The following is a 27,877-nucleotide window of genomic DNA, read 5'->3' as shown; positions in this document are numbered from 1 at the left end:
CAGTTATTCCTAACCTGTACAGCACAGTGCAGGGGCAGCGGAGCCCGCGCCCCCGTCCGCTGGGCACACGACACAGAAGGTTACATGCTGCTGCTGCTATGGAGCGTTCGGTTGGTTTCACGTGTGAGGTCCTCCTTGAAATGAGCGTAAGGAAGCTGTCCTGGTTGTAAATGACTTATGGTGTGAACTCCCTGCACAGTCAGCCACCCATCGTCACCGCGGTCCCCGCCGCACACCCCGCTCCCCCCCCGGCCCCCGGCAGCGCCCCCGCGCGGCGCGGAGCGGCCCTGCCTCGCGCGTCGTGACGCGCCCGCCGCGCCCCGCCCCGGCAGTGGCGGCGCAGCGCTGTCCGCTCCGGCCGCGGCTGCGGGCCCGCCCGGCGGGGCGCGGCGGCTCCATCCGCCGGCAGCGGCGCCCGGGGAGGCGCGGGAGGCAGGTGAGGGGCGAGCCCCGGGCCGCGCGGGGCAGAGCCGCCCGCTGGAGCGGTGCCGCCGCTGGGAGCGGGGCGGGCAGCGCGGCGCGGCTGGGGATCGGGCCGCCGCTGGGCCCGGGGCAGCCCCGCCGTGTCCCTGCGCCCGCCCCCGCGCCGCCCATCCCGGCGGCTCCGGTGCCGGCGGGAGGAGTGCGCGGGGCCGTGCGGAGGTGCTGGCGCCGTGCGCAGCGCCGCGGCGAGGGCGCACAGGGGCCGCGGGGCGTTTTCGGGCCGCGGGGTCGCGCCGCCGCTCCCGGGAGCCGCTCCCGCCCTGTGCCCGCAGCACAGCGTCTGCTCGGTGCGGGGAGCGCGGGGGAGGGGGCGCCCGGGCCCGCCGCCATGTCTGCCGGGGGCCGCCCCCCGGCGAGCAGCCCCGGTGCCCCGGCAGGGACGCTCCGGCCCCCGGGCGGGGGTGCCCCGGCCCCGCGGGGCTCTTAAGCCGATCCGACCTTGATGCCCGCGTGGAACAGCAGCGGGCGCTCCCCGCACCTCGGGCTGTTCCCGGCTGTTATTTCCGCCTTGTCGAGTTCGTACAGCGCTGGGAGGTCCCGCGGGTGTGAAGCGGCGCTCGCGTGTCTCCGTGCGGGTGTCAGCTGTCGGGTGTGCGGGTGTCAGCTGTCGGGTGTGCGGGTGTCAGCTGTCGGGTGTGCGGGTGTCAGCTGTCGGGTGTGCGTGTGCACCGCAGGCGAGGCCGCTCCGCGCGCGGTTTCTCTTCTGAGCACGTTGAGTCCCGTGGCGGTGGATTCACCGCGGGCACCCACACGAGATCCGGCCACCACCGCCCCGGAGACAGAGGCACGACAGCTCTCTCCTGGGGAACTTCAGGACTTCTATAATATGCAAGAAGTTGGCATATTTTTCTTGAATTCTGTAGCAATCAGTGTTATGCCACACAGCTGAAAATTTTAATTAACATATCATCTTAATTTAAGTAGTTTTAATTCTATGAGAAATTACCTGGCTGACCGGAGGGATGAGGAGAATTAGCAGGTGTGGGTGTGATTTGTATCCCAGTCCCCTGAGAACACCAGGCAACTTGTGCTGAATGGCACATGAACTCCAAGCACTGAGCATCCTCTGGCAACGTTTGTCTTCATCTTCCGCAGCACAACCAGCGCAAAGGGGCCTAAACTGAAGGCTTAAAAGTAGTTTATAATCCCAAATGCATTTGGGATTTTTCCATGATTCTCCACTCAGTCTCAAAAGTTCAGAAGAAAGAATATGCAGAAACTCTCACTTATCTTGGCTGCCTTCAGTATTTTAATACAGTTGCATCTGCCTGGATTATCTTAATTCTGTCCTGTCTATATTTTTCCTAACTTCATGATCTTTGGAACTTTCACTACCTTTTTCTGAACTGTTCCAGGTACTTTCCTGCCTGCCTGCACTGTCGTTTGATGTACAGGCCTTCATTTATATATTTGCTCACCTTTAATGTATCACCAGGTCTCTGCTGTCAAACCACACTCTATGTATACTTCAATATCACACCTATGTGTGTTAAATAAAGACCAGGTCCCAAAGCGGTCACCAGAATGCTCCGGACAGAGGTTTCCTGGCAGCAGTAGGTAAATATGCCCGTGGATTAGAAGCAGATGTGTGCTTGCAGAGAAGCTCCTTTTCGCTAGTGTCCGTTGCACCTGTGCAGCTGTGTTGGCACACGCCGGGGAGGCTGAGACGGAGGTGCCGTGAGACACCGCGGCTTTGTGGGCTGAGATGAGCGGAGCGTGGGGCACCAGCAGCGCTGCCAGCTCTTCACAGTGAACCTTCTGCTGTGAACCGGGCTGGGCTGCTTCATCTCAGATCAGCGCTGGCGCCTGTCCTGCCGGAGCTGTCCTGTTCCTGCTGTCAGCCCTTGCGGGACGGACAACAGTGAGCTGGTAGAAAGGTCCTTCACGTGGCTTTTCAGAGCCATCCGAGAGCTGTAGCTGCAGAGCTCTGACAGATCTGGCTGCCAGCTTGGCACAGACGCTTCGAAAGATCATTCTTGATTTGCCTGATGATGGCTCAGAGCAGGGCTGATCTTCTGCCAGTAATACCTCCTTTTTGCCTTTCAGCCATGGCCATGGCCAGCTCCCTGCTGTGGGCCGTGGACATCTTTGGGCGCGCTTACACCCTGTCCACCGTTGGCCAGTACTGGGAGCTCTGTAAGGACACGCAGCTGGAGTTCAAACGGGTCTCTGCTGGCAGACAGTGCTGCTGGGGAATAGCCTGTGATCATCAAGTATACACCTACGTGTTCTCGGGTGACGTTCCCATCAGGTACCGGGAAGAAACCTACGAGAACCAGGTATGGCGCCCGACGGTGCCTCCGTCCCGCCGCACGCGTTCGTCGGAGAGAGCGCTGGCGCACCCGCGCACCGGCTGTCTCTGCGGGTCTTTCCCACAGAAGATTGCTTGGGTCTCCTTGTTTCCATTTTCGTGTGATGTTTCTGAAGAGCACACATGTGCCTAACAGCAGGTTATTCTTTTAATAGTTTAATTCGCAGAGGCAGGTTATATTTCACCGCCCTGGCCAAAAGCCACACCGGTGTGTACTCAGCCTGTTCTACACAAGCCAGTTCAGGCTGGAACACCCACCCTTTTCACCCGGTGTCTTCCTTTCCTCAGTGACAAATACACAATCCCCTTAAGAGAATGTCCAGTGTCACTTCCATGCAACAAAGATACTTCATCAGAAATATATTATTCTAACGAAAATGCCTTTTTTTTTAGTATTTCAAAGACTTGTCCACTAAAGGCAAAACTCTCTGTTAAGGTACAACGTTCCCAGCTGGTTTTTGCACGGAAGAGTTAAGTTGATCATTCCTACATGACGTACTTCAAAAATAACTCCTTTAAAGTAGTATTTATACATTATTTAATATTGACACAACTTTCCAGCCACTAAAGAATGTTCCTTTTGTTATATAAACATGTTCTTTAAAAATGCAAAACTTTGTTTTCTTTGTTCTAGGCTACGAAAAAATGGAAAACAAAATACTAGAAAGCACAAAAGGAAATATTCTGGAAGAGATAATGACAAAATCACACTCAGTTTGCAGATAATGTGCAAAGCAATTTAGCCAGATTCCTAGTAAAAGTGAATAAGATCTTGCACTGAAGTGATAGAAGGCTTGTGCACCACTCATTTAGGCAGTTTTGGTAGTAGGTAAGAGTGTGGGCGAAAAAAGACAAAGCGCAGCTGCACTGGCATGAACCCCAGCAAGTTACTGTTCTGTAACTGACTGAAGCCAAATCTGCAGAAACCCCTCCTGGTATCAGATTGAGGGAAGATTTACTGATGCAGTTGTCTGGACAGCTTTGGCACAGAAGCTGTGTTATTTTCCTGGGGCAGGCAGGACACTCATAACCTTCCTTGTGGAGCAGATTTGAGATCCAAGTCTGTCTGTACAGCTGCATCCCGGTGCTGCAGGGTGGCGGTGCCGCACATCGCCACAGGAAACACACACCACCACAGGAAACACACACCACCACAGGAAACACACACCACCACAGGAAACACACACCGCCACAGGAAACACACACCACCCCAGGAAACACGCACCACCACAGGAAACACGCACCACCCCAGGAAACACACACCACCCCAGGAAACACACACCACCCCAGGAAACACGCACCGCCCCAGGAAATACACACCGCCACAGGAAACACACACCGCCACAGGAAACACACACCACCACAGGAAACACGCACCACCACAGGAAACACACACCACCCCAGGAAACACACACCACCCCAGGAAACACGCACCACCCCAGGAAACACGCACCACCCCAGGAAACACGCACCACCCCAGGAAACACGCACCACCCCAGGAAACACGCACCACCCCAGGAAACACGCACCACCCCAGGAAACACACACCACCACAGGAAACACACACCACCACAGGAAACACACACCACCCCAGGAAACACACACCACCCCAGGAAACACGCACCACCCCAGGAAACACACACCACCCCAGGAAACACACACCGCCACAGGAAACACACACCACCACAGGAAACACACACCGCCACAGGAAACACACACCGCCCCAGGAAACACACACCACCACAGGAAACACACACCACCCCAGGAAACACACACCACCACAGGAAACACACACCACCCCAGGAAACACGCACCACCCCAGGAAACACACACCGCCCCAGGAAACACACACCACCACAGGAAACACGCACCACCACAGGAAACACGCACCACCCCAGGAAACACACACTGCCACAGGAAACACACACCACCCCAGGAAACACACACCACCACAGGAAACACGCACCACCCCAGGAAACACGCACCACCCCAGGAAACACACACCACCCCAGGAAACACACACCACCCCAGGAAACACACACCACCACAGGAAACACGCACCACCCCAGGAAACACACACCACCCCAGGAAACACACACCACCCCAGGAAACACGCACCACCCCAGGAAACACACACTGCCACAGGAAACACACACCACCACAGGAAACACGCACCACCACATGTTCCTGTTCACGTAGCTGAAGATGCCACTGTTGGGCCCAGCTCTGCAGTCAGCCCTTCTCTAGTACTCAAAAAAGCTCCCTCCAAAGACTACTTTAGGTGGGGCTTACAGTGTGAACACTTTCTCATTCGCCCCAGGAATTTATTCCTCTTCCGCTGCAGAAAATAGGAAATGCGTCACTTATGGCTCCCTGTAGATGTCCAGTGAGGTGGTGTGATCTCAGATGAAACGTTTTGTTATTTTGGCAGCGCTGGAATCCGGTTGGCGGCTTTTGTGAGCAATTGCTGCCCAGTGACCGCTGGCAGTGGAGCGATGTGAGCGGGCTCCGGCGCCAGCAGCTCGATAGCTTCACACTGCCCTCCGCGCACTGGGAGTGGGAGTCTGACTGGTACGTGGATGAAAATATTGGAGGGGAACCAACAGAGAAAGGGGTAGGTGAACAACACCAAAAGAGCTGTTCTGTGAAAATAAAAGGCACTTCACTTCCCATAGCTACGTGTTTCTGGGAAATGGCTCGACTCTAATGCAACACAAGGAAGGATCTTGTTTGAAGGCTTATTTCTTTTGATTGGGCCACGAAACGCTGGCAACTGGATGCCATTGTTATTTAAGATCTTTACTATGAAGAAAGTAAAATGCTTTACTGTGTCTTGTTTGTTCTGTGTCTATCCCGCTAAGGAATTTGGACGTGATTCATATATCGTTCATGGAATTAGCTGATCCGTTGAGACACGCACAGTAACTTGTACTGTATTGTAATGACTTGTGCAGAATTGCTCTAAGTTATGATTTCAAGCTTTCCCTTGGTCCTGATTTTCACACAAGAAAACCTCTGTTTGCAGGGCTGGACCTACGCCATAGACTTCCCCAGCACCTACACAAAGGAGAAGAGATGGAATTCTTGTGTCAGACGCAGGAGGTGGATCAGATACAGGAGATACAAATCACGGGACGTCTGGGCAAAGGTTCTGGATGTCTTTTACATATGAAATAAACTGATTTTCTGAATTAATAAATTATCAGTGCAGGGAAACACATTCTGTATCACTACTCTGTAGCCTCAACCTGGATTCCTTGACTTCCAACTTGTAATTCTTGCAATGGAAGGCTGGGAATTTTCATAGAAACCTGCCATAAGAAGGTGCCCAATCTATGGTAATGCAGTTGGAAATAGATGCTCAGCTCCTCTGCAAATTTCAAACCAACCTTTTACCTTCCTCTGGCTGTCTGGTAAAGCACTCTCGAGGTGGCACCTGTCTAGCATCACTCACCAGCTCAGTCCTTTAGCTCTATGAATAACTGGTGTTGAATAACTGTTGTTCCACTCTGAGAATGTACAAGAATTGTAATTTGTGATGTTCCAGCTTTCCAGTTCAAATAATGTCTCTATGCACTGTTCTGTGAGTAAAAACTTCCTTTAGTTAGGGGATGAAACCCAGACTTGTTTCCCCTCTCTCTGCACATCGCGGCCTTCGGCGGGAGGAGGAACCTGCAGGCTCAGCCACCTCAGTAAGCGATACCTGAGCCGATCTGCAGGAACCCCGTTAGGCCACCAGCCCGGTCACTGCCTTGTCTCCTCAACCCTCCTCCTCTTCGCTTCAGATCGTGTCCCACGATGACCCGGATCAGCTGCCAGACCCCTTCAGTGACATCTCCATCGGAGGATGGGAGGTCACCGATGAGCCTCCGGGCCGTTTATCAGTCTGGGCGGTTTCGTTACAAGGAAGGGTATGTGCATGTTCCCTACGTTTTCTAACGTAAAGTACTACTGAAAAGTGTTCAATGCTGCTAAAGCAAGGCAGGTTTGTTGTTGTCTTATGCTGATAAAAAGGCTGTTTGCGCATGTGGCAGAGGATGCAAAAGCTGCTTCGTTGTGTTGTAAATGGAAAGGCTTGGTATCTCATAGGGTTGCTGTTTTATGGAAGCCTTAAACCTATGTAAACAGGTGAACCTTAAAAAGTTGGGCTGCGTGGTGTCTTACAACCTGAAAAATGCCCAGAATGCAGACTGCGGCACTGGTAACAAAGAGAAGGGTCCTTAAAGCCTGACAAAGATTATGGCAAAGTGTTGTGCCTGTGGTGGAGAGTCAGGTCTGATTCAAGAGAGTTTACAAATGGTCTAAGACTTATTGATCGGAAAGTGGTAACTTCCTGACTTGGCCATGTAGAATCCAGCTCTGGAATGCTTTAAACTTATTTTCTATTGAAACTATACATCCATCTTCTTGTTGTTGTTTTTAGGCAATAAGGTCTCTCCTCTTGTGGCCAGTGCTGTAAAGACTTGATTCTTGCTTTCCACCCTTCATCCTCACACCATGTATCTGACGTTCCTTTGTCTACAGACAGTTTCTAACTCATGGTCTCGCAATGTGCGACTTTGAACAGATAGCCCGAGATTTCAGTCACGCTTGGCACCGCCTGGAGAGGCAAGCAGTGTTGCTTGAATTGCTTAAAATAAAATTCCCTGTGCTTCATGCTTGCCAGTAATAAGTGACAAGCATCCCCATTCTACAGGCTTACTTGACTGACACTGTAAAATGCTGTTGTTTCCCTAGTAAAAGTCCCCAAAGAAATATAGCAAATAAAGAAATGAAGAGGATTTAGCACGGAGCAGCCATGTTTTGGAGCACTCATCCAGCTGCCGCAGGTGCTGTTTGCTGCCCGTCCTGCTTGGGCCATGTTCCCAGCACGTGCACGTCCTGCAGGGGGCTGCATGTCCTGCAGGGGGCTGCGCGTCCTGCAGGGGGCTGCATGTCCTGCAGGGGGCTGCACGTCCTGCAGGGGGCTGCACGTCCCGCAGGGGGCTGCGCGATCTGCAGGGGGCTGCGCGTCCTGCAGGGGGCTGCACGTCCTGCAGGGGGCTGCACGTCCCGCAGGGGGCTGCACGTCCCGCAGGGGGCTGCGCATCCTGCAGGGGGCTGCACGTCCTGCAGGGGGCTGCACGTCCCGCAGGGGGCTGCGCGTCCTGCAGGGGGCTGCGCGTCCTGCAGGGGGCTGCACGTCCTGCAGGCTGCACGTCCTGCAGGGGGCTGCACGTCCCGCAGGGGGCTGCACGTCCTGCAAGCTGCACGTCCCGCAGGGGGCTGCACGTCCCGCAGGGGGCTGCGCGTCCTGCAGCGGGCTGCGTGTCCTGCAGCGGGCTGCACGTCCTGCAGGGGGCTGCACGTCCTGCAGCGGGCTGCGCGTCCTGCAGGCTGCGCAGGGAACGGCATGTCTGACCCGCAGCACGGCAAGCCTTGTTCACCGAAAGCGAGGTGGGGCTGCCATCTAACAGTAACATTTTTGTGTTCTATATTTGTTCATTCTTGGTTTATATAACATGCCCTGAAATACTCTGGAGTGGTTTTAGTGTTGAAATACACACGGCACTTGTAGCAGCAGGTTACTGTGCCCAGTCTGGATTTGCCTCCCTGATGAAAGCTCGTCTGTAGAAAAGCCGCCTCCCTTGGTACATAAGGAAAAAGTCTTCAAAACCACCTTTAAAGGTCGGAGCGCATACACTGCATAAAAAAGCCCCGTTGTTAAAGGAGGACCGTTCTTTCCAGATTGTCTCTATGCTTTTCTCAATGGTTTCATTGTTGCACTGATATTTTTCTAAGTTTCACGTGTTTGGGGTTTTCGTAACTTGTCTAGGTATGGTACAGAGAAAACGTCTGCCATGACAATCCAGAAGGTTCCATGTGGTCCTTAATCACCACCCCTGGTGAAGTTGTACAGATCAGCTGTGGACCATACGACCTCCTTTGGGCAACTCTTTGGGAAGGGCAAGCTATTGTGAGAGAAGGAATTGACAGAAACAACCCTCAAGGTAAAGTTTGTTGAATTTAGCTGGCAACCCTTTCGACTGGTGTGGTGTTGAATAAGAAACTAACCTACAGCCTGCTGGCTTTTGCCTCTTGCAGGAGTCTCCTGGAGTACCGTGGAGTCTCCAAGCTCAGAAAACGGGATCATGCACGTCTCCGTGGGTGTCGATGTGGTGTGGTGTGTTACAAAGGACAGGAAGGTCAGAGAGTCACGCTCTGGTTCTGCGGTTTTCTTCCCTTTTCTGTCTCCTTTTCTCAAACAGGCGTGTAACTTCCATAGGAAATACCAGTGATTTGGAGTCCCCGTCCTCAAGGTTTGGGGAGCTGTAGTTCCCCTTGCTGTCACAGGAATACTCTGTGGTTTGTGATACACGTAGTGGCATTTAATTAAGGAGGACTTTCTGCTCTGCTCTTGGAATGCATTTTCCAAACCCGAGTCAGACGGATGTGGTAGGTGGGTGAGGATGTAATAAGAACCTGCTTCCAAGGGGTAGTAAGTATGGACATTGCAGGGACTCCTACCTGCCCTGCTTCTCGGGTTTGAACACGGGAACACTATTCAGAAGTCCATTCAGAGTGGCCAAAAGTAGCCTACAGTTGACATGTAACAGAAGGTATTTTTTCCAATGGCAGACAAATTAACTGTCACAAAACGTCATAACAAAAAGTCTCGCCCTCGGCTGTTCCAGCTGTAGTTGGTCACAAGGACACAGTCTGGGTACTGTTAAGATAATTGTTGCATATTCACCTGATAGAGAACTAAGGAGGTAAGAGACTTCTTAACTCAATGCAGCCAGTCAGTATGAGAGATTAAGACTGATCTAAGGACAGCAAATTCCAGCTGTCTGCTCACTAATGCAGAAGGAGCAAGATGTAGAGTGTTTGCTCTTGCTGTTGTAGGTGTGGTTTAGAAGAGGAGTGAACTCACATAATCCTTGTGGAACAAGCTGGATTGAAATGGTTGGAGAAATGATGATGGTAACTGTAGGCTTAAATAACCAGGTAAGACAGCTGAGCTCCAGTTAGCGGGTGTTCATGGTCCCCTCGTGCAGGCCCGTTCGCACGGCCGGGACTGAGCGGGGTCACCGTGCACCGCTGAACGAGAGGCCCCTGTGCTCCAGTTATGTGGGTGTTCACGGTCCCCTCGTGCAGGCCTGTTCGTGCGGCCGGGACTGAGCGGGGTCACCGTGCACCGCTGAACGAGAGGCCCCTGTGCTCCAGTTACACGGGTGTTCACGGTCCCCTCGTGCAGGCTCGTTCATGCGGCCGGGACTGAGCGGGGTCACCGTGCACCGCTGAACGAGAGGCCCCTGTGCTCCAGTTACACGGGTGTTCACGGTCCCCTCGTGCAGGCCCGTTCGCGCGGCCGGGACTGAGCAGGGTCACCGTGCACCGCTGAACGAGAGGCCCCTGTGCTCCAGTTACACGGGCCCCTGTGCTTCAGGTGTGGGGAAGGAACGTGGGGCTGAGTCCTTCCCCAGCACGTGAACAGTCACACATGTGCTGTGTGGCACATTCAGGTGCAAACACTTTCTCCTGCTGGTACAGAATTTCATACTGCATCTATAGTATCAGCATTAGGGAAGAACACAGAAGGAAAACGCTGTGTCCAGCAGATTTTGGTGCTGTATTTTCCACAGCTCCACCTTCTTTTGTAGCTGGTATCTACCTGCATTTCATGCCATTTCCTTCACCAAGCCCTTTCCTTCCCTAGGTCTGGGGAATTGGCTGCGATGACAGAGCAATTTATTTTCGCCAAGGTGTCACACCCAGCGAGCTCAGCGGGAAGACATGGAAGGCAATTGTATGTGGCCGAGAGAGCGACAGATCTCAGACCGGGAGCTCAACAAGCCTGCTCAGGTACTCGGGAATACCTGCTCAAGAGTGTCAGTGCTAGGACATATTCCTTCACATTGATATGGTACAGTCAGGGCGGAAAAGCATCTCTAATCATTTTGTATGCCAAAAAGCATTTGCATTTTTTTTGCCATTAAAATCAACAGTAAGCAGCAGTTGTGGCACTTGGAACAGAAACTGAAGCCACTTTGGAATGAACTGCATGCTTGCAGTAAAGTGTGCTTCCGTGGGCTGTACTACCACTATCTGGAACTAGTCTCTAGTAAGAGAAGCTATTACGTGGGAAACAGCACGAGGGAGTGTCAGCGCTCCTCAGGCATGGTCCTCTCCGGGGTGCCAGGGCAGGTTTCCTTCGCACAGGCTCCGCCGGGCTGTGCTGACCGCTGGCTCGGCTGGGCCAGAGCGGCGCCCGTGGCGCATTGAGTCGGAGCGCTCTGCTCCGCTCTGCTCTGCTCTCTGCTCTGCTCTGCTCTCTGCTCTGCTCTCTGCTCTGCTCTGCTCTGCTCTCTGCTCTGCTCTGCTCTCTGCTCTGCTCTGCTCTCTGCTCTGCTCTCTGCTCTCTGCTCTGCTCCGCTCTGCTCTGCTCTCTGCTCTGCTCTGCTCTCTGCTCTGCTCTCTGCTCTGCTCTGCTCTGCTCCGCTCTGCTCTGCTCTCTGCTCTGCTCTCTGCTCTCTGCTCTGCTCTCTGCTCTCTGCTCTGCTCTCTGCTCTGCTCTGCTCACTCTGCTCTGCTCTGCTCTGCTCTCTGCTCTGCTCTGCTCACTCTGCTCTGCTCTGCTCTCTGCTCTGCTCTGCTCTCTGCTCCGCTCTGCTCTCTGCTCTGCTCTGCTCTCTGCTCTGCTCTCTGCTCTGCTCTGCTCTGCTCTCTGCTCTGCTCTCTGCTCTGCTCCGCTCTGCTCTGCTCTGCTCACTCTGCTCTGCTCTGCTCTGCTCTCTGCTCTGCTCTGCTCACTCTGCTCTGCTCTGCTCTGCTCTCTGCTCTGCTCTGCTCTCTGCTCCGCTCTGCTCTCTGCTCTGCTCTGCTCTCTGCTCTGCTCTCTGCTCTGCTCTGCTCTCTGCTCTGCTCTGCTCACTCTGCTCTGCTCTGCTCTCTGCTCTGCTCTGCTCTCTGCTCTGCTCTCTGCTCTCTGCTCTGCTCTCTGCTCTGCTCTGCTCTCTGCTCTGCTCTCTGCTCTGCTCTGCTCTCTGCTCTGCTCTGCTCACTCTGCTCTGCTCTGCTCTGCTCTCTGCTCTGCTCTGCTCACTCTGCTCTGCTCTGCTCTGCTCTCTGCTCTGCTCTGCTCTCTGCTCCGCTCTGCTCTCTGCTCTGCTCTCTGCTCTGCTCTGCTCTCTGCTCTGCTCTGCTCTCTGCTCCGCTCTGCTCTCTGCTCTGCTCTCTGCTCTGCTCTCTGCTCTGCTCTGCTCTGCTCTGCTCTCTGCTCTGCTCTCTGCTCTGCTCTGCTCTGCTCTCTGCTCTGCTCTGCTCTGCTCTGCTCTCTGCTCTCTGCTCTGCTCTCTGCTCTGCTCTGCTCTGCTCTGCTCTCTGCTCTGCTCTCTGCTCTGCTCTGCTCTCTGCTCTGCTCCGCTCTGCTCTCTGCTCTGCTCTCTGCTCTGCTCTCTGCTCTGCTCTGCTCTCTGCTCTGCTCTGCTCTGCTCTGCTCTCTGCTCTGCTCTGCTCTGCTCTGCTCTCTGCTCTGCTCTCTGCTCTGCTCTGCTCTGCTCTCTGCTCTGCTCTGCTCTCTGCTCTGCTCTGCTCTCTGCTCTGCTCTCTGCTCTGCTCTGCTCTCTGCTCTGCTCTCTGCTCTGCTCTCTGCTCTGCTCTGCTCTCTGCTCTGCTCTCCTCTCTGCTCTGCTCTCTGCTCTGCTCTGCTCTGCTCTCTGCTCTACTCTCTGCTCTGCTCTGCTCTGCTCTCTGCTCTCTGCTCTGCTCTCTGCTCTGCTCTCTGCTCTGCTCTCTGCTCTGCTCTGCTCTCTGCTCTGCTCTCTGCTCTGCTCTGCTCTCTGCTCTGCTCTCCTCTCTGCTCTGCTCTCTGCTCTGCTCTGCGCGGACGCCTCTCCAGCCAGGGCAGGAATCGGGAAGTTAATCACGGGCTTTTAAAAAACCTATTCATTATTTCATATCCAGAAAATGTGATGTGGCTTCAGTGTTTTCCTAAGAGTTGTAGGCAGCCAACACCACTGATTGTTTGAAAAGATCAATGAAATATCGTCCTGTGTTCAGATTTAGTAGACTGGTCTGCCAGATTTGCATTAGACTCTTTGCTCTGGATGATACAGAGTTTGACCTTCAGAAAAGAAGTCTGCTGTTTCTGTTCTAAACCTGAAAGTCTCAGCTGATTTCCGTATGTCTGCGGTCTCAGGCCTGTACTAATTTATGATGCTTTGAATGATAACGATCTCTTTGTCCTTCAGTGCTGGCTGTTTCTTTACTGACGATATTCAGAACCAACCAACCACAGTGGATCATGGCGATGCAGACACGTCGTCTGACACGGAGCTGCCCGGCGCAGCCGCGCGCCCCGCCAGCGCTGCCCCGACGGGCGCCGCCGCCAGCAGCAGCCGGGCAGCAGCACCGCGCGCGGATGTGACCGCGCATCCTCCGGGCTCTGGCCAAGGAGAAGCCACTGGTGCTTTGACTAACGAGAAAGACGATCTCGAAATGCATAAAACCTCTACAAACCCAGATCCTTCTGCAGAACTGCAGTGGACAAACATTGACCTGAAGGAGGCCCAGAAGCACGCGGTGCTCTCCGTCAGCAGCTTTGCAGAAACTTCCAGCCTGTGTTCCCTCGGCATGTTCTCGGCGGGAGCTGAGGAGCAGTACGGAGCCGACGAGCACCCGCTGTGGGGCTGGGTGTCCGGGGGAGGCTGCCTGGTGGATCTGCACAGCCCGCTGAAGTGGTTCACCGGCCCGCCAGGTACTGCCCGGTACCACAGACCCTTCTTCCCAGTGCTCTTTAAGAAAAATGTTGATTTGTTTTCTCCTTTCACAAAACAATGGCAAAAAACTTCTGATAACCCATTTACTGTTATTGCAGCTTGTTAATGCGCTCCATGTCTGAGGACAGTGTTGGATGTATTTAACTGTACAGCACTTTGGGATTCAGATACATAAATGTAAAGGTGATTTTTTCTCTGAGTTTCTGTAAGAATTTGTAAAATCACCTGTTGGTTCTGCATCTCATTTTTAATTGGACTGAAGCTGCAACTTCAGGCAAAACCCATAATACCAGTGCGCAGTAGCTGGGCAGGGAGGAGGGCTCTCCTGGGGGTGCAGGCGCCACAAGAACTGCCTCGCTCCTGCCGTGCTCACTGGGACAAACGCACGATACAGAAACTGCCCAGAGCCATTGTGAGCGCGAGCCCAGCTGACAGCGGGGTGGCATTAGAATTTGCATTATTGAAAGACAGTGGGATAGAACCAGATTTTCAGAATAAACCTAAACCATGAACTGTGACATCCCAGTATTTAACAACAGGGTAACTCTTAATACATTGTATTACCTAATTATTTTGCAGTTCAGTGACAAATCTCCCAATTTTACAAGGTACTGGCCTTGAAAGATTCTATATAAACATCTAGTGATCCCATTTCTGTGCACCATTTGCAAAGTTTGGCTGTAATACATTGACTCCAAAGTAAAATAATGAGAAAAAATGTCTTAGACTGGGTTGACTCAGTCGAGTGCTCAAAGCAGCGTCTGTTTTACCCTTCACAGAAGGGTACTGAAGCTCACTGGCTCGGTGATTCTGCTGTGTTGCAGGGTTGTCGTCCTCGGCGCAGTCGCTGTCCCTGTCCGTCTCTCCGGCGCAGACAGCGGCGTGGCGAAAGCAGATCTTCCAGCAGCTCAGTGACAGGACAAAGCGCGAGCTGGAGAATTTCAGGCACTACGAACAGGCTATTGAGCAGGTGAGCAGTGAGGACACTTACCTCTTGTCTGCTAAACACATCTATTGATACTGGGCATCAGTAACACCTTTATATTCTTGTCCCTATGTCTGTCTGTGACAGCTTCCCTGGATTATCACTGTCTGAGATCCCTGTGGGAAACCAGGATCTTATCAACGGGGAGCAGCAGTCTTTATCCAATAGCAGTCACTGATAGTTCTGTATAGGAGCAAACGAAGTGTTGGTCAGCATTATCTGAGACACTGAAACCTCAATTCCACAGAGAAGTGTTTGTAACAGTGGAATATTGTATGAACTATTCCACCGCAAGATGAGACTTAATTGAAACAGTGACTCAAGTAGATGAACTTTCCCTTTCTGTGACCATTAAGGGATTAATGTAACTTACATAAATAAAACAATGATGGGAATGTCCATAGCAGCACTTAGATAGCAGCACTTTTGTTTGATGTTCCCTTTATTGTGACTCCTTGGCTCTTTTCAGATTCATTCACTTTTTTGGTCCCTTCATTACTAATTGCCAAATGAGATCTGGAATTCATTTGATTAAAAACACTTGGAGTCCAGGGGCTTAATCAAGTGTAAAAAGATTATGTTAAAAGCCTTTAAGGTCCAAACAGAAGTTGTGTTGTAACAGGAGCACACTAGAGTCAATGACTATCTGTGTGCTGCGTTCTTGCAGAGGTAAAACGTGAACACTTGTACACGTGGTATTTCAGCGCCTTCCCATCCAGTTTTGTCGGTTTCATTTTGTCTTCATCTTCCTGAACACTCTGGTACCCTTTGTGTCAGCATTAAGTGATACGATACAGACTGACCTGCAGCAGAGATTTCTTGTGGTCACATAAAATACTGTTTGGGAGAAACAGCGTGAGCCATGCAGTGTCCTTCCTCCTGTAAACACGTGTTTGCATTGCAGTCGGTTTGGGTTAAAACTGGAACCTTGCAATGGTGGAGGAACTGGAAGCCTCACAAGTGGATGGATGTTCGAGTTGCACTCGAGCAGTTCACCGGGAGCGATGGAATGCGTGACAGCATCCTGTTCATCTACTACATGTATCACGAGGAGAAAAAGGTGTGTTCTGCTTGAGACCCTTGAGAGAGTTGCCTTTGGTAAAGGAAAACCTTTGAAGGGAAAGACGCAAACCATAGTATGCTATTCTAAGTTTTGGGAACCAATTCAAATGTAGCCCAGGGTACTAGCAAACTGCACCCTTTTCTAAGCTGCAGCTGTGTTAGTGCTATGTCAGAAATACCCAGGCAGCAACCAGCCACATTGCTTAAACCGCCAGCTTCGCACTGATAGCAATTCTTTTGGATGTGCCGTGTTCTTGATTATGAAGAGAGAGCCAAGCTTGGCTGGGCAGGGTCTTCATACATAGGGTTAATGCATATGGGCAGGAGGAATCAGAGGCAGTGCAGGACTGGAAGCTGAGCCTCATTCCTTCCGAACCAAGAACCGATCCTGTGCTGTGCTTGGCAAGAATGCCTCACTCAGAGTCCCGAGGGGCCAAACTGCTGCCTCTGAGGAGGGTATATCTGAGCTTGGCTTAGTCACCTTTTTTTTCTTGTCTTAGTATATCCATGTGTTCCTGAATGAAGTCACTATTATAGTTGAAGTTCTGAGTGAAGCCAAACACTCCTTTGCACTGTATACACCCGAGAGGACGAAGCAGCGATGGCCAATCCGCCTGGCAGCCGCAACAGAGCAAGAAATGCATGACTGGGTAATTCTGTGAACTTTTCATTTCCAGCTGGCAATATCTGAAATGAGACATAAAAGCTGGTCTCTGAAATCTCAGCATTGTATTTAGAGTATATAAGCTACTTATCTATTCACAATTCAGTGATTTAAGTCTGCCTCTCTAGGGGCACCTGAGGCTTCCTATCTCCCCTGGAGTTGCACGCTTTCTGATGCTGCAGTTAGACGCAGGAAAACCAATATTGTTTTTCCTTTCCTTCCTATCTCTGGATTTAGATTAGGCTACAAATGAGTTAAGAGTTTAATTCAGTTAGTCTGTTTGTCTGCATTGGTGGAAGAACTGTCACCTGTTGTCACTGTTGTAGAGCCTTGTGTGTAGGCAGGCAGGCACATACACACTGAACCAATGGAAAACCTGAAAGATCATAGTGATCAGGTACTGCAAACCACACTGGTGTCAGTGCTCGTGTTAATCATTTCTAAAACACTGAATTCCAGTGCCTTTTGAGAAAAAGCTGCAAATTCACTTTGCTGATTTGCAAGAACATGCAAAGGTAGAATTTCTTTCTGTAATACTGAAGCATCTATATGGAGATTTTTGTTCTCACTGTAAATGGAAGCTTTTATTTCTCTGCTTCTCGTTTTGTAGCTGTCTCTGCTGACCATGTCGTGTTGTGAAAGCAGACGGATTCAAGGCCCTCCTTCTCAGCACGCCATTTGGTCGGTGACCTGTAAAGGAGACGTGTTTGTCAGCGAGCCGAGCCCCGAGCTGGAGGCGGGAGCGTCCCCGCTGCCCTGTGACCAGATGTAAGGATCCAGCAGCTGCCCTGTGAGCAGATGCGGGGCTCAGCAGCTGCCCTGTGAGCAGATGTGGGGCTCAGCAGCTGCCCTGTGAGCAGATGTGGGGCTCAGCAGCTGCCCTGTGAGCAGATGCGGGGCTCAGCAGCTGCCCTGTGAGCAGATGTGGGGCTCAGCAGCTGCCCTGTGAGCAGATGCGGGGCTCAGCAGCTGCCCTGTGAGCAGATGTGGGGCTCAGCAGCTGCCCCGTGAGCAGATGTGGGGCTCAGCAGCTGGAGGCGGGAGCATCCCCGCTGCCCTGTGAGCAGATGTGGGGCTCAGCAGCTGGAGATGGCCTAAACTAAAAGTAAACCTCATCACTGTGATTATTATTTGTATACATATAAAACAAGCCATTAAATAAAAGGAAAGTAAAATACTTCAAAGCCTGAAAGCTCCACGTAGAGGCAGACGGGTTCCTTCCATCTACTTTTCAGTAGTTGTTCAGAGGGAAATTATTTCAGCTGGCAACCACCTTCACTTCCAGATTGGACAGAGGCTGAACAAGCGTGTTAAACCACCTGTCCTTACGACTGCTGAGCTGCAGGAGGGGAAGCACACGTTCCTCATGGTTGTGGTGTAGACTGAATGTAAAATGTCCTTTTTCTGGCAGGTTTTGGCGTCAAGTTGGAGGCCATCTTCGCCTGATAGAGTGCAATAACCGAGGCATAGTGTGGGGCATAGGGTACGATCACACAGCTTGGGTTTATACTGGTGGATACGGAGGTGGCTTCATTTCAGGTATGGATGACCGCAGCGTGCGCATCTCCTCCTGACAGGGTCGGTGTTCGAGCTGCTTCAGCTGTCCTTCCTAAGCCTAAGTGACACGTAGGGTTATACAGTGAACAGGCCACGCATCAGGAAGGAACTGGTATTGCAGTTTTATATATATATTTTAAGCTTCAGAGTGAGAAATAGAATAATTAACAATATTACTGTGGATATTGGAACTTAAAACGTAATGTCTTCAAGGTTTAGCTTTACTATAATCCAAATGAATTATTTCTCACAGGACTGGCCAGCAGTGCTGATAACATTTACACGCAGTCAGATGTGAAATGTGTTTACATCTATGAGAACCAGCGGTGGAACCCAGTCACCGGATACAGCAGCAGGTTATTCACTCTGTTTACTGTGAAATGAAACGGGGTTGTTCTAGCTTTTCCGAGTAATTATTACAGTATCTTGGGTCTCCTCCAACATTTACTGTGAACCTGAGATGGAAGCAGCAGTGTTTCTCCATTGTTTAGGTTTGTAATTATCCTTTCAAAATGCATTTGTAGCAAACCATTACGGATGTGTGCTTTATGAGTGCAGGAAGCGTGTCCACTTGCAATACCTTTCATTATTAAGGCCATATAGTAAAATTCTTAGTAGGATCTATCTATTCATACACATTATGTATGCTAAATACATTGGGTCCTTGAATAGTATATTTGAAAATATGGAAAAAGCTTTCGCATATATGGGTGTCTATGCCTGAGAGACTCAGGATTCACCTTCCAAGTTTAAATATTGGTGAGAAGTATAATTCCACAGAGAAGAGTTTACACAGTCCTCAGGTTTGGTGTAATTGGAAGCAATTGTACAGATTCTTCCCCACTGTCCTCATCACTCACATGGTATTTCTAAATATAGAGATTAATGAGAGCAGACTGTTTGACATATGAAAGCAGGAGGTGCTACAAATAGGCTTTTCTTCCCTTGCCTTTTACATTCTCTGCTGTGAATGACCGTGCGCTCTCGTTGCCCCGCAGAGGTCTGCCCACCGACAGGTACATGTGGAGCGACGCGTCTGGCCTGCAGGAGTGCACAAAGCTCAACACCAAGCCTCCCTCTCCACAATGGGCTTGGGTACGTTTTGTTTTTAAAGTATTTGTACTGAGAAGACAAGGCTTAGCAAGTAGGATACAAGACTTGGGCTATAGTGACCCAGATTTTCTTATTTTGTGCGTTGTAATATTTAACCTCTGTTTCCCCATCTATGCAATAGCAATAACTTTCCATAGTCAAAAGAATGTTGAGCACGGGGTGGGATTTTTTGTTTAGTGGGACTTAGACGGCTGCTCTGATCCCTTTCAACTGAATTAAAAAGACGTGGGAACCGCTGTAGGAAGCATGCAAGTATTAGAAGGTTTCTAGCAAGTCACTGCTCTCAAAAAGGTGGAGGGAAATGGTGGAAGAGGTTATTTTTATTATCCCTTAGGTGTTGATTGTGCTTGTTATTGTCTCCTTTTGACAACAGGTTTCCGACTGGTATATTGATTTCAACGCTTCAGGCGGAACTGATCGGGAAGGCTGGCAGTATGCAGCAGACTTTCCGGCGTAAGGAGATCCCTTCTTCTACCTAAAATACTAGCAGGCCAATGCCATACTTAAGAAGAAATGAGGACTTGTTTGCTGTTTTGCACATTAACTGTGCTTAACAGGGACAAGTGTGCCTTGATTTCTGCTTGTTCCGGGGCACTGACAGCGTTGCCGGGAGGGCGGGCGGGGAGGTGCGCTCAGCAAGCTGTAGTGCCGTGTTTGTCAGCAGCCGTGCCTGGGGCAGACACACAGACGGTGCTCTCGGGCTGCCACTGACACTGGAGATGCTCTGACATCCTCACGAAGACCCATTTAAATCTATTTTGGTAGGTCCTACCATGGTCACAAGACAATGAAAGACTTTGTCCGACGGCGGCGCTGGGCAAGGTGAGGAGCTAACATATGAATAGAAGTTTGGAACTTAAATGCTAACTGTTCCCTAGAAGTCTCCTTTACTTATGAGGGGAAGAGTCTGGTCACTCCATCAACAAAAGCAATAGTAAAGAAACCTGCAATAAATACCCCATCTCCCATAGAGAAGCTGATGATCTTTAGCATTATGGCTTTAACTTGAAACCTTTACAGGTAGATCCCTGTTTGATTTTGTGGCATCTGTAGATAGGAGTCAGGTAGTTATTCTCTGTCTCCGATTTTCCGTATGATAAATGATTAAGGATGGTAGAGTCTAGGCTTATTAGGGCCTGTTAGGTCACTTGTAACAACTGGTAACAGGCCATTAATAGTTTTAAGATGTGAGTTGCACACACTGCATGCTAGGCTAGATAATCCCAGCCCCAGTGAGGTCACAGGACACCAGATTCAGGTGAAACCTGGAAAACAGCAAACTGCCACTATATTATATTCTATTAAGCAGAAAAAGTCTGTGCGTTCACTGTTTTTCCAGCTTTTCTGTGCTTTCTATACTAGAGTATCTAACAGCTATGCTAATAAATTGCTGTGAACTTATGCATTGTTCTGTTTGTTAGTGATGCTACAAAGCTGGTATTTGGCCCCTGTACCAAAGTCTTTGAAGTCCTGAAGCATCAAACTTCTGTTATTCCAGGATATGCAACAAAACAAAGGACATCCAATCAATAAAAATGGTGACTTAAAACAAAAGGAGCAACTTGAGGAATACTCTCAAGTTTAAACGTTTCCTCTTGTTTTTACTGTCAATTGAGAACTGAAAACAAACAGGGAGCAGCTCAGGGTGGATCCAGTTTTCAGAACTGGGAAATGGAGGAATGTCCTGAGGTTTTTTAGAACATTCCTCATACACAGAAATTACTGTTGTGATGATAGAATCTAACACAATTTACTTATAGCCAGCAGTACTTTGGTGTATTTTTTTCTATGGGAACTGCAACAATTCCCAGAATGACCTACCTCCAACTCTTGAGTTCAGAGCTGCCTTATCTCTGCTGATGTAACTTTTTAACAGGCCTCACCAAAAAACTAATTGTAAAATGATTCCCTTAATCAAGACAGAGGGAGGAACGAACCGGGTGTGGAATTGTCTCTGCAGTGGGATTCTCGGCTGGGTCAAATATTCGTTCCCCAGCCGCTGCGCAGTGAGTTCTCGAGAGCCAGGGAGCAGGGCAGCACGAGCTGCTGGGGCCATCTGGGCTTTACAAGTCACATTTTTACACGTCCAGCTTTGAGAAATCAGTAATACATCAAAATTCAAAACCCGATGAAACACGTGACTGATTGTCATAAGCCTCTTTCAAATTAAAAATACTAATCCTTGCTGTATGTACCTACTTAATGGAAAGGCTTCAGATGTTTGCACTGAAGTCAACAATGGACCAGGAAACAAATTCCCTTTCAGAAAGTACCTATTTCTGACGGGTTTGGGTTTTTTCTGCTTCAGAAAATGTAAGATAGTCACCAACGGGCCATGGCTGGAAGTGCCTCCTGTCACCCTGCGGGACATCTCCGTGATCCCCAGTTCAGACGCGGCCGATGAAGCAGCAGTAGCACTGTGGGCAATCAGTGACAAAGGAGACGTGCTCTGCAGGCTCGGAGTGACACAGCACAACCCAGCTGTAAGGCTCCCTGCTTCTTTTTACTGCCTATTGATGTCTTTAATGTAGTTATACGAGTACGTACACACCATCATGCAGTGCCCTCTCTCAAAGCACCTTGCATGTCCCAGCTATGAAGGTCCTTGTCCAGCAGCTGTAACACAGTTTTGCTGCCCGCATTTCTTACAGCAGCGCTTCTCTTGCGTAGTCTGCCTTAGCTTGTGCCGTCACTCGCAGCAGCGTCTCTCAGCTCCGTGTATCTCGTGAAGCATTGTATTTCCACTGGCTGCACTGATAGCTTAGCTCCTCTTTAGATTTGTTCAGTTGTTGATGATGTGTGTATCCCATCTAAATGAACCGAGGAACAGAACGTCTCTGCAGTACGGTCTGATGCCTGCTCATACCAGCAGGAGTTTAACCGTTGACTTTTCGGAGCCTGGAACTGACGTGGTTATTTAAGACAAGTGGGCCTGGACTGACCTGCGGATTTGACTTTTTATGGACCAGACAGAAACAATGAGTGAATGTTCAGCAAAGCACGCAGAGGAGAGCAAAGAGCTGCAGGAACTTCAATAGGAACGCTTCTTTCCTACTAATAGACACATGCTGAAGCACCAAATCAGGATTGATACGCACTGATTTTAAGCCATATTTACAACAGCGAAAAAATAAATCTAACAATATACTTGAGCAGAATTTGGAGAAAAACTGCAAGAAGGTGAAAATTTATAAGAATTCTTTTTCTCTTCCTTCCTGTTCAAGTAGTCGCAATAGCACAGATCGGTAGGGCAGTGCAACAGCAAAACCTGGAACACTGTGTCTGGAATGTGAAGTCCCATACAATTTGATTTTTTGAGACTATTGTTCTAGGTAATCAAAACCAAGGGATTAGTAAAAAAAAAAAAAGGCTCTAGCCCAGCTATTCAGAGACATAGAGGTGCCTAAATTCCAGTGACTTCAACAGAAATTACCCTGTTACAGTCCAACATGGCTATTTTCAAAGAGTTATATATCCAAATACCGTGGAGGATCAGGGACCTTGTTTCTCTTCAGTTGTAAAGTTATGTAAGAATTATTCTTCACATTTTTTCACTATGTAGAGATTCTCCTATTTGGTCATCAACAGTATTTTGTCTTGGAGTCTTTAACCCCCGCTTTACAATTCAATTCATCTTCCATGTTTTGTTAGGGAACATCCTGGCTGCACGTGGGAACAGACCAGCCCTTCATTTCCGTCTCCATTGGAGCATTTTACCAAGTGTGGGCTATTGCTAGAGATGGTTCTGCCTTCTATCGGGGTTCAGTGTCTCCAAAAAACCCTGCGGGTAAGTAAGTACTTGTACTTTTTTAGTACAGTCTTCATCTATACATTGTGTAAGGTCTACTACACTGCCATGTCTGAAACAGACAAATCTGTGTAGCAGAGGCAAACCAGGACACGAATAACATGCATGATTTAAAGTGTTTGTTTCTAAAAGCAAGCTAGTAAAAATATATGAAGTGCAGTGTCATTCACACCTTTCTTGCACAGCTATCTGTTTCAACTGCAGGCATTTCCAAGGCTTCTCATACATAATTGTGTTTTCTCAGTGTTTTACTCAAATATTTCTGGCCTCCAGGTGACTGCTGGTACCATATTCCCTCGCCTCAAAAACAGAAGTTAAAACAAGTCTCAGTAGGACGAACGTCTGTGTTCGTGTTGGATAAAAATGGTAAGGATTTTAAAATTATTTATCAATGCTACAAAAAACAAATCTGTATACATCAGACTGATTTGAAAAGGAGAGGCCAAGTTAGAGCTTCTGCTAGGACAGCTGACTGCTGTTGCTCCAAGAGCAGAGAGATTTCCTATGGAAAGAGATGGAGAAGGCAGCCCTTGTAACTGCTGCTTTTGAAGACTGTTCCTGTGAAGCTGACAGTGCCCCGGGCAGCACAATCCAGCATCTGTGCTGTTCTGGGAGGAGGAGCCAGATCCGTGTCAAAGAGAACTGCGGAGGTTTGGTCTGAAACCCTGGAATGTACACCTTCCAAAACCCGAGAATAGCATCATCATGCACAATAAATTACAAAGCATCCTCAGTGAAGGAGACAAGCCTTTAACACCAGTCTCCTTCAGACACCATAATCTCATTTGCTTTCCTTCTCTAGTGCGTAGTTCCTTATATGAACATTTTTCCCCAACAAATTTTACAAAACAGAGTATTTGCTGTTTTCCAGAAAAGTTTTAAAGAGTAACTATAGAAATACGAATTCAAAGGAGGATTTCATTGTCCCTCAATGTGACATACTAGTCAAAACCATAATGCATTTCCAAAGCACACAGGATTGCTGACTGCTGGTTTACCTTGTTTACTGGCACTCTCTACAAAGCGAACACCCCGAGTTGTAACCAGGACCGTTTATTCCACAGGCAATCTCTGGTACCGGCAAGGAATCACACCAAGTTACCCACAAGGATCTACTTGGGATCATGTTTCAAATAATGTCCGTAAAATGTCTGTAGGGCCCCTGGACCAGGTGTGTATTAAGCTTCCTTGTATCTCATTACTTTATTAAAAATTGTGCTTAACATACTCTTGTAACTAAATTAAATGTTCTGGTGAATTATTTTTGTTCACCTTTATTTATTCCACAAGGTGATTGCCTAAATGCTGGAATCCCGACAGCACGACGAAAGCCGTGCCGATGGAACGGTGATACGTACTGCCCTGCACTCTGAAAATCCTCTTTCATTTTCTCCTTTTTTGTTTTTTAAACAAGACTATTTTATAAAATCTCTTTCCTGCAGAGTCTCACTGTCTGACAACGTTTTAATTATAATGTTGTTACCTAGCTGTTTGTGTGGGTGTGTTTCTGACTAAATTAGAGCAGTTTTGGCCTATGCCAGATGAAGCCGAATTTCTGAAAGCGGTCCAACAGACTTAGAGCTTTCCTGCCTGGAAGAGCCGCGCAAAGCGCACGTTTGATTGCTCCTCTGCTTTCTGCAGGTCTGGGTGATCGCTGACAAAGTGCAAGGAAGCCACAGCCTGAGCTGTGGGACCGTCTGCCATCGCACCGGCGTTCAGCCCCTGGAACCCAAAGGCCTCTCATGGGATTATGGTATTGGGGTGAGTGTGGGGACACAGTACTGCCCAGAAGTCGTATATCCAAATGCTCACGGGCATGCGTGGAAAGGAAAGCGCCATCCTGCTCCCGCTGGCCAGCTCTGTAGAGCTCACGTATACCCGCAGGGAACTGGCCTCTGTTCTACAGCTTTAGGTTCCTTTTTTAAGTTAATATACTGCATTATGCAGTTATAGCTGGAACGTAATTTATTTGCATTTGATAAGTATTAATTTTAAATAGGTAATTTAAAAGTTGTAATGGAAAAATTAGTAAAGTAAGTACCATTTTAAAAAAATGGATTCCTTCCGAGTCTACAGATGATTGTTCCTCCGTGTTAATTTTATTACTGGCTGTTTTAAGAAAGCCTATTTCAAGGTTTTGGCCCATTTTAAGTTGATGGGAAACCTGCAGTGGCTCTGTTCTGTATACCTGACCCTACTGAGCTCAATTCCCTTTAATAAAAATGATCCTCAAGCTTGCCAGCTATATACCTCCTTCTCAGAAGTGTGTTGTGTTGGAGCCTTTTTTCTGATTCAGCCCAGAGCAGGATTACTTTCCTCTCGAAAAAAAGAGTACAAAACTAGCGTACATAAAGCACCACATCAGATGTTATAAATGTAGAGCGATGTTTCTCCTTTTATATTTCTCTATCGATATTTTACAGGGTGGATGGGAGCACATTACGGTCAGAGGAAATGCAACCGAAGCATCCAGGGTCGCCGTGCACGACACTGCTGAGGAAAACCCGGTGGAACCAAAGGAGCTGGAAGATGAGGCGAGTAAGGAGAGAACAGAACACTCTAGAACCCCTCTGATGGTCAGTGAAAGTCAAGAATTGGACAGAAATGCTGTTAATTGTTAAGTTGTTGCCATCTACATGTTGCAAACAAGCAGTAGTCAGTATAATTTTAAAAGAAACTAAATGTCTATTGGCTTGAGAGAAAAACCTGGCCTTTTTGTGCTACTAATACATTTTACTGAACTGGAGTTTGCAATGGGGTATTTTAAATACTCGTTTCTTCTACTACATCATGTGTAAAATGTGACTTGATAGAGCTAATGGTTTTGTCAAAGCAGGCAAGCTTTTTGGCCACAATGAATTTCCGACCCTTTACCGCAGCTGCTACACAACCATACGAATGTGAATATCTTTGCGATGATCACTACCTTCTTTTTTTAATGAATATGACAGTTCCCTACATTTCTCTCAGATTCACGCACCTTGCCCACTATTCTTTAGAATCATATTTGAGCAGAGATGAAGATTTCATAACCAATTTAAATGAATTACCAACAGTCCCAGTGATTTGCACTGCAAACACAGCTGGGTCTGACTGTACAAGCATTTATACATGCACAGAACTCGGCTCCTGAGCCCTGTTTGTCTGAGCATGTAGGTTGTTCACACTACTCTTGCTCCCGTCAGTGAGACTAAATTCTGTAGAACTCAGCTTAGGGTGCAGGCACCAGTAAGGGCCGATTTCTGCTGTCTTTGCTCACAGTGAGTAATACCTTAATCAACACGTGGAACGACTAGTTAGGGCGGGTCTATGTACAGAGCATGGTCCTGGTCAGCTCGACTGAGAGTGACAGTCTCAATCTCAACTGTCAGTCCAACTGGTGGTAAATCATGTTCTGTCCGCGTCGTACCGGGAACCACGAGAAGGGAGGCGCGCGGACGCAGCCGCCCCGAGGAGTCAGGCTGTGTTCCAGATCCGTGCACGTTCTGCTTCCGTAGTGTGAGAGACAGGAGGAGGTTTTAAATAAGATCCTGATTTCACAGTGGTAGGAACGCGAAACAACTTTACTGATACCACTGGAGCTCGCCAACCTATGGTAACGTGGGTTCGGAATGAAGCTTAGCTCTTTGTTTTCAGTGACTGATTCATCCCTCCTTCCAATAGGAAACCACTTTTTATGCTCCAAATAAGCTTTTTATCCTGTCTTAACATAATTTGACTGTGATGTGAAATGATCATTTAAAATGCAGTCCTTGGGAAGCGCTGAAAAGCCTGCTCCAAATGGCTTCAGGAAGGCACCACATTTTCCCCTAGCAGCAGTTTACAATCATTTATCCTCGCTGTGTGTGACTGTATATGAAGTTATTTTTATATGATGTGCAGTGTGGTGTCGTCTTAGTACTGTATCTGTAGAAGTAAAACTTCTGTTTGCACGTATTTAAAGAATATGTTTGGTATTTTAATGCCAAGGAAAGCACTGTTTCCAAATGTGAATGAGGATTCAGGAGATGCTTTACTGTTTAAAAAACTCCTGTTGATCGTTACAGTATGTGATTAGAGATTTCTGGTTTATACATACATTGTGGGAGTACCATAAATAACACGTTTGCATTAATTACTATAATAGATTTTGCATAACTTGCACAGTATCTTGCCCAAATAAATAACTTTATTACATGTCCATGTTTACATGTCCAACAATCAGATTTCCTACAATAAGCTTTATAATGTACCTTTGCATTTTTCCCTGCATTGCCAAGTTTCAGTTACTTGTAAAAAGCTGGGTTTAAGTGAACAAGAGATAATTTATAAGTTGTTTGAGTACTAAATATTTGCCTTCTGAAACTCTTATTTAGAAAATTATGTAATTCAAAAATACAACGGCATTGTTATGGCTAGTTAAAATAAGGAATAAGTTACTTTAAATTGAAACAATTTTGAAAAATAAAAGCAATTTATCCCTTTTGACACGTCCAATAAAGCAGCACTTTGTAGCAAAGCAGTTGTTGTTCGTTACAACACGTCCTGCGCGTGGCTGCTCCCCAGGGGCGGCTGCTCCCCAGGTGCGGCTGCTCCCCAGGGGCGGCTGTTCCCCAGGTGCGGCTGCTCCCCAGGGGCGGCTGTTCCCCAGGGGCGGCTGTTCCCCAGGTGCGGCTGCTCCCCAGGGGCGGCTGTTCCCCAGGTGCGGCTGCTCCCCAGGGGCGGCTGTTCCCCAGGGGCTGTTCCCCAGGGGCGGCTGTTCCCCAGGGGCGGCTGTTCCCCAGGGGCTGCTCCCCAGGGGCGGCTGTTCCCCAGGGGCGGCTGTTCCCCAGGTGTGGCTGTTCCCCAGGTGCGGCCGCGGCGGGGAAGGGGGGCCGGCACCTCTGCCGCTCTATGTACACGTAGATACTACGTGCCATGTGGGGCTTAGTATCTGAAATAACACCGCTTTGTTTGCAGGAGTCCTGTCAGAAATACACTGCCACCAGCATTTCAAGTCTGTATTTATAACAGCACTGTCAGTAACTGGTTCCTAAAGCGATGTGCAGTTCTTCATCAATGGCATTTTTTTTCTGAATTCTTTGGTTTCCTTCCTCTGCCAAAGTAATCAAGTAGCAATTTGAACACAGCTATCGCACAAAAACATCCCAGCGGT

General features: G+C 49.0%; 1 protein-coding gene across 4 annotated transcripts; it reads left to right on the top strand.

Annotated features, from left to right (window-relative positions):
- The first annotated feature begins 332 nt into the window (after nucleotides 1–332).
- TECPR1 (tectonin beta-propeller repeat containing 1) lies at nucleotides 333–27,578 on the top strand. 4 transcript variants are annotated; one of them, XR_014185337.1, is made up of 26 exons: nucleotides 333–436; nucleotides 2,530–2,762; nucleotides 5,226–5,408; nucleotides 5,820–5,942; nucleotides 6,580–6,705; nucleotides 8,610–8,784; nucleotides 8,879–8,979; nucleotides 9,680–9,781; nucleotides 10,494–10,639; nucleotides 13,027–13,532; nucleotides 14,379–14,524; nucleotides 15,444–15,599; nucleotides 16,102–16,251; nucleotides 16,876–17,033; nucleotides 17,677–17,804; nucleotides 18,076–18,178; nucleotides 18,821–18,917; nucleotides 19,309–19,388; nucleotides 19,701–19,757; nucleotides 21,244–21,418; nucleotides 22,587–22,722; nucleotides 23,017–23,109; nucleotides 23,808–23,914; nucleotides 24,385–24,504; nucleotides 25,167–27,424; nucleotides 27,538–27,578. XR_014185337.1 is itself a non-coding variant. In XM_082064831.1 (25 exons), exons 2-25 carry the CDS (start codon nucleotides 2,532–2,534, stop codon nucleotides 25,362–25,364), a joined length of 3,597 nt encoding a protein of 1,198 aa, XP_081920957.1. In that variant the 5' UTR covers nucleotides 333–436; nucleotides 2,530–2,531; the 3' UTR covers nucleotides 25,365–27,454. The 4 variants fall into 4 exon arrangements, 1 of the variants encoding a protein (XP_081920957.1); XR_014185338.1 differs by having other exon boundaries at nucleotides 27,521–27,566; XM_082064831.1 differs by lacking the exon at nucleotides 27,538–27,578 and having other exon boundaries at nucleotides 25,167–27,454.
- The last annotated feature ends 299 nt before the right edge of the window (nucleotides 27,579–27,877 follow it).

The sequence above is a fragment of the Streptopelia decaocto genome, assembly GCF_964273445.1.
Source record: "Streptopelia decaocto genome assembly, chromosome: 13".
Classification (NCBI taxonomy): domain Eukaryota; kingdom Metazoa; phylum Chordata; class Aves; order Columbiformes; family Columbidae; genus Streptopelia; species Streptopelia decaocto.
The sequence above is the reverse complement of the archived record's forward strand: the minus strand, read 5'-3'. Positions and strand labels throughout refer to the sequence as shown.

Bases quoted from the DNA above. Each gene is read 5' to 3' on its own strand.
- TECPR1 (XM_082064831.1), top strand. From the start codon at position 2,532: ATGGCCATGGCCAGCTCCCTGCTGTGGGCCGTGGACATCTTTGGGCGC. The intron at 13,533-14,378 runs GTACTGCCCGGT...GCTGTGTTGCAG, and splicing joins GTGGTTCACCGGCCCGCCAG to GGTTGTCGTCCTCGGCGCAG. The intron at 16,252-16,875 runs GTAATTCTGTGA...CTCGTTTTGTAG, and splicing joins AGCAAGAAATGCATGACTGG to CTGTCTCTGCTGACCATGTC.